Source organism: Papaver somniferum, chromosome 1, assembly GCF_003573695.1.
Source record: "Papaver somniferum cultivar HN1 chromosome 1, ASM357369v1, whole genome shotgun sequence".
Lineage (NCBI taxonomy): Eukaryota > Viridiplantae > Streptophyta > Magnoliopsida > Ranunculales > Papaveraceae > Papaver > Papaver somniferum.
Window position 1 is genome coordinate 213,614,428 of NC_039358.1, and position 6,153 is coordinate 213,620,580.

A 6,153-nucleotide genomic window follows, 5' to 3' on the forward strand; every position below is an offset into this window, starting at 1 on the left:
TTCCAGATCTCTGATCAACCATTTTGTGGGTTTACCAGTGGTGGAAGAAGCATGAATATTGCAGTTGAGAAAACAACAGTGATGTGGCCAGCAGTGGTGCTAACCATCTTCTTTGTGATGATGGTCCAAATTAGTAGTTCAGAAGGTTGTTTGAATTCGTCCAAGCAAGTCTCTTCATCAAATAAGTTTCACAATCCAAGTAAGGATTCAGTCATTCATCATGTTCAAGCTTTTCAATCCGATCTTCAATATGAAAATTATTACTTTCCGCCATCAACACTACTCAGTAATCCTAATCAGCAATTTTAAAAAAAATTGGCTCCCAATTTCCAGTCAATTATCTTCCGAGATTTTAGCATTCAATGTAGAGGAAATCAAGATAATTTGTTACCCTATTATCAAATTCTAGAAAAATTCTCCTCCGATTTTTCTGGAACAAATTATGGTTACAATATTTATCCTCTATTACTCTTATACCAAATCGAATCTAGGGTTCCCCATTATAAAAGATACTTGATAAATTTATCAAATACTTACAATTGTTATTTCAGTACCATTGGTATATAAATACAGAGAAAAGGTTTATAGTTTCACAAATCAAAAATCTTTTCCATAGAAAGAATCAAGTTATCTTTCTCTGAAGAAAAATCATGTCTTCGGGTCAAGGTGATCATATAAATCTTCTGTCTAGGCAGCTAAGAAATGAAAATATTGATTTATCTGCAAATCAAAGATTAAATGTGGGTTCCTCTCAACTTATCAATGCAGCTGCTGAACAATGGACTTATGGCATACTGGGAAAGATGAAAGAGAAAACAAGATGAAGATGAGAGTCATAAAATCTGAAATTAACTCTCTATGGGGTAAATATCTCAACAAGGAAATCAGGATTATGGGTCACAATCTACTTCTGGTCAGGCTTAACAATGAAGCTGAAAGAGATGAAGTTATTGTTGATGGTCCTTGGCTAATTGATGGAGTTTTTTTTTTCATATTTAGAAGTATTATAATCATATTCCTCTGAACGACTATACTTTTGATAAACAAATCTTCACCTTACAGTTCAAGTATTTGAAGCTAGAGCATATGAATATTGCTGTCAAAAATGAAGCAATTGGTTTTATTGGGAGGAAGATCTCTACCAAACCAAGGAACTGCAGACCTCGTGCGGGAAATACTGTCAAAACTAGATTTGAAGTGGACCTGAACAAATCTCTTCATAGAGGTGGTTGGTGGAAGACTGCAAATGCAGAAGATGTATGGATCAGATATCACTGGGAGTTGCGGCCTAAGAACATCTGCCCTAAATGTTTTGTCATTGATCATGATAATGAAAATTGTGAGTATACCTCTCATTTACTCTACTTAGACTCTCTTACTACTGCTGAGTATGAAACACTTCTTAAGGAAGATAGTGAAGCTAATAAAGAAAAGGAAGGAAGTGCTACAGCTTGCAACATGGAGGAAGAATTAATTGAGGAAGGTAATATAGAAGACTCAAGAAATGTGAAAAGGATGAGAAATTCCAACCTCAATGCGGAGCCATCTATGAATCCTCACAACATTCGTATTCAACCACCTGCAGTATGCAAGGTCATGATACTACTAATATGGACCATCATCACAATTCCATGATGGAATCGGATGAATCAACTGCACAACTTTCTGCTCCCATGAATGGTTGTATCAGAGACTCTTCTCAGGTATTTAAAACGTTTATTCTTCTTTTTACTCTTCCTAGTTTTTCAAGTTTTTCTATTTTCAAAATGAAAATTTTATGCTGGAATGTTCAAGGGCTAGCTAAGAAAATTACCAAACACCAATTGCATGTTTTAATCAAAAAACAATCACCGGATATCTTGTTTTTAACTGAAAAAAATAGACAAGAATAGAATGATCGATTTTACTAAGTCTTTAAATTTTTCAAATTATGATTTCATAGACAGAATTGGCCTTGCTGGTGGTCTGCTTTTGTTATGGAAAGAAGGATTTCAATGTTCTGTTCAGGACAAATCCAATAATATTATCAATGTTCTTTCTAGTTTACATCCTGCAAAACAAGATGTCTTGATTTCCTTCATGTATGGCTCTACTTACTCTGATATTAAGAAAATTCAATGGGATACCATGTCTAGTATTAGTGATAGTATCATGCAACTCTGGATTGTTATTGGAGACCTTAATATTCATCTTCATACTATGGAATCTAGTTCTTCTGTTTCTCAGGATGATAGATTTTTTCAACAAAAAATTAATGAATGTGGACTAATGGATCTAGGATATATTGGGAGAGATTTTACTTGGTCTAGTAATAATCTTGGTACTGGCATTAGAACTTCTATAATAGATATGGCTTTGGGTAATCAACAGTGGTGTAATGATTTTCCCAATGCTAGATTATACCATCTTGTCCAAGCTGGTTCTGATCATTGTCCTACATTCTTACATACTGATAAAGTCCCTAAAAATCTGTGGATACCTTTTAAATTTTTTGCTATGTGGCTTAAACATGCTGGTTTTAAAAATCAACTAAAAATTACTTGGAACACTAATGTTAGAGGCTCTCCTGGTCATATGTTGAATGAAAAACATATCTCTACTAGAAAAAGGATCTCTTATTGGAATAAGATTGACTTTGGTGATATAGATAGTAATATCAATGCTCTTCAGGATCAACTTCTCAGGCTTCAGAATGAACCAATATCTAGTTCCCAGCATGATTGTCTTAGTAACACTAATAAGCAATTAAAATGTGGTTTGATATCAAAACTGAATTCTACAAGCAGAAATATGGTGATAAATTCCTAATTGATATGGATAATAATTCAAATTATTTTCACACTCTAACGAATAGAAGAATGTTTAGGAAAAATATTGATTACTTATATGATGCTCATGGTACTTGGTATGATAATAAAGATGATATAGCAAGCATTCTTGTCTCTCACTTGAGCTCTGTAAGTTTTTCTGTTATAAATCAGGTTCATGAGGATATTTTTGATATCATTCCTACTGTCATCACTAATGATTTGTCTGAGTTTTTCACCAGAATTCCATCTGTTGATGATGTTTTTCAAGTAGTGAAAAATATGGCCTCTTGGTGTTCTCCAGGCCCTGATGGCTTTCAAGCTGGTTTCTACCATGTTAACTAGGATAATGTTGGTAATGATGTAGTTCAGGCAGTTCAGAGTTTTTTTATTTCTGGTTTCATGCCTAGAGAATTTAATAAGACCTACCTTTCTTTGATTCCAAAAAATGATAATGCTAAATATCCTTCTGATTTTAGACCTATAGGTTTATGCAACACTATATATAAGATTATCTCTAAGATACTTGCTAATAGAATTAAACCTTATCTAAAAAGGATTATTTCACCTTATCAATCAGCTTTTGTTCCAGGTAGAGCTATTCAAGACAACATAATCATTGTTCATGAAATGGTTCATACCATGAAACATAAGGAAGGTAATAATTGTAGTATGGCTCTGAAATTGGATTTATCAAAAGCCTTTGGTAGGTTAGAATGGCCTTTCATTTTAAGAATGCTTAAAAAGCTGGGTTTTCCTGGAAAATTTTGTCAATACATTGAACAATGCATTTCAACCACATTAATCTCCATTCTTCTCAATGGTTCTCCCACGAGTGCTTATAGTCCTACTAGAGGTCTGAGGAAGGGGGATCCTCTATCCTCCTACCTCTTTATCATAGCTATGGACTATTTATCTAGACTTCTTGTCAATGCTGCCTCTAATCAAGTTATTTCAGGTGTTAAAGCAGCTAGAAATGCTCCTGCTATTACTCATCTCCTTTTTGCAGATGATATTCTCATTTTCACTAAAGCTGATATACACAATGTGACTGGTATCTTTATACTCTTAATCAGTTTGGAAATATTTCAGGTCAGTTGTTAAACTTAAATAAGTCAAGTGTCTATTTCAGTAATAATATGAGTCCTTCTGCCAAATATGATCTTTCTAGAGCTCTTGACATGATTGAAATACAGGACACTGACAAATATCTAGGTGTCACTCTCCTGATTGGTAGGGATAAATCTAAAGTTTTCAAACACCTTATACAGAGTTTTAATGCTAGGCTTATTCCTTGGAAAGGCAAAAACATGAATTATGCTGCAAGATCAACAATGGTAAAACATGTTTTCAATGATTTGGCTACTCATCAAATGAGTGTTTTTAGAGTCCCTAAAAACACCATTGCTAAACTTGATACCATTCAAAGACAGTTCTGGTGGGGTAAAGATGGAAGTCATAGAGGCATTTATTTTATAGGATGTGATAAATTAAAAATTCCTAAGGCTCTGGGAGGTCTAGGTTTTAGGAATCTTGAACATCTTAACAAGCTTTGCTTACCAAAATTGCTTGGAATGCCTGCAATGATGATTCTTCTCTTTGCTATCAAATTCTCAGGGCAAAATACTCTAGAAATAGTAGTCTTGTTCATCTAGATAAACTAAAAGATGAGAGTTCTTGGCTTTGGAGAAGCATTTACTCCGGTCTTGAAGTTGTTCAAAAACACACTAGGTGGTTAGTGAGATGTGGTTCTAAAATAAACATTTGGCTAGATGTTTGGGTTACTGGTTTAGATAGCCCTCCTGTTCCAGTTGTTGGAATCTCTAGCTTAGATAATTTTTCTTTTGTTTGTGATTTGTTTCAACCTGGTACTAGGCAATGGGATATTAACATTGTTAATACTCTCTTCTCTCAAGACTGTGCAAATCTGATTCTTAATTTGAGTGTTCCTAACACAGGTGATGATACTCTGATATGGAGACCAGATAGAAAAGGCAAGTTCACAGTTAAAAATGCTTATAATACTATTGTTGCAGGTAGATCTATTCCTACTGATGTCTGGAAAAACTTGTGGAATTTCAAAGTTCCACATAGAGTTCAAATTTTCATTTGGAAATGTCTTAAGCAAATAGTTCCTGTTAGAACTAAGATTGCTAGATATAAACATGGCATAGAAACCCACTGTAGTTTCTGTAAAAATAGTGAAGAAACTACTAATCACATCTTTATGGATTGCAGTTACAGTAGAGCCATTTGGTTTTCCTTAAATATTAATATTGATGCCATTAGACAATCCAATGCTGATTTTGAACAGTGGATTATAGGCTGGTTCCATTCTGAAGTTAGTAATGTTTCTGCTTTATGCTTGAGTAATGAGAATCTGATATGCAGATTTATGTGTGTTATTTGGTACATCTGGAAAGACAGGTGCTATTTGGTCTTCCAAGATAAGAAACCCCATCTACAGGCTACAGTGACTAGAGTTAATTGGTTATTTAATCAATGCTCTCATCTGAATGTTCAGCATAAATATTCTATTGCCAATGAATTGCAGATCAAGAATTGGAGGCCTCCAGACAAGGATTTTGTGAAAATAAATGTTGATGGTTCTTATATATCACAGACTAAACAAGGAACTGTTGGTCTAATTCTGAGAAATTTTGCAGGTACATGTTTTAGGAGAAAAAGGTATATGTTGTGAAGATGAGGTGGCAGAGGACTATGGGGCTGAGTATTTTGAATGCAAGGCACTGGAATTTGCTGTGGAATGGATGGAGGAACTGAGAATCACCAAGGAAATTTTTGAAATGGATTGTGAAAATGTAGTTAAATCTATCTCTGAAAATGAGCTACACACTGATTCAATCAAACTATAAACAAGAAGCTTTTAAGGCTATTGAAGAGAACTTCATGAATACATACTCAACTTGGTCTTCTACATCTCCGACACAAGCTGGCAGGTCAACAATTATTAAGCATGTACAAACTCCATCCCTATTTACCAAATGGGCACTTTCAAAATATCCAATCAAACCATCAAGAAGCTTACTACTGTGCAGAGGAAATTCTTTTGGGGGCATACTTCTAGCATGGGTAACAATCCAATTGGTTGGCATAAGATTTGTAAACCTAAGGATTTAGGTGGCTTGCCTTTTAGAGATCTTGAAATGTTAAACTTAGCTCTGCTTACTAAGTTAGAATGGAGACTGTGCACTGAATCAAGTGCTCTATAGACTGAAATTATGAGCAACAAATATTTCATCAATGGAGATATTCTGCATCAAGAACTCAAAGCTGTGAACTGTTCCTACACATGGAATGGGATTATCAAAGGTCTTCAGGTTGT

At 34.5% G+C, this 6,153-nt stretch overlaps 1 protein-coding gene across 1 annotated transcript; it reads left to right on the forward strand.

Annotated features, from left to right (window-relative positions):
• The first annotated feature begins 778 nt into the window (after positions 1 to 778).
• On the forward strand, positions 779 to 5,683 carry LOC113359837. Its single transcript, XM_026603410.1, has 9 exons — positions 779 to 979; positions 1,063 to 1,584; positions 1,691 to 1,703; positions 1,943 to 2,793; positions 2,982 to 3,077; positions 3,153 to 3,899; positions 4,004 to 4,245; positions 4,425 to 5,394; positions 5,474 to 5,683. Exons 1-9 carry the CDS (start codon positions 779 to 781, stop codon positions 5,681 to 5,683), a joined length of 3,852 nt encoding a protein of 1,283 aa, XP_026459195.1.
• The last annotated feature ends 470 nt before the right edge of the window (positions 5,684 to 6,153 follow it).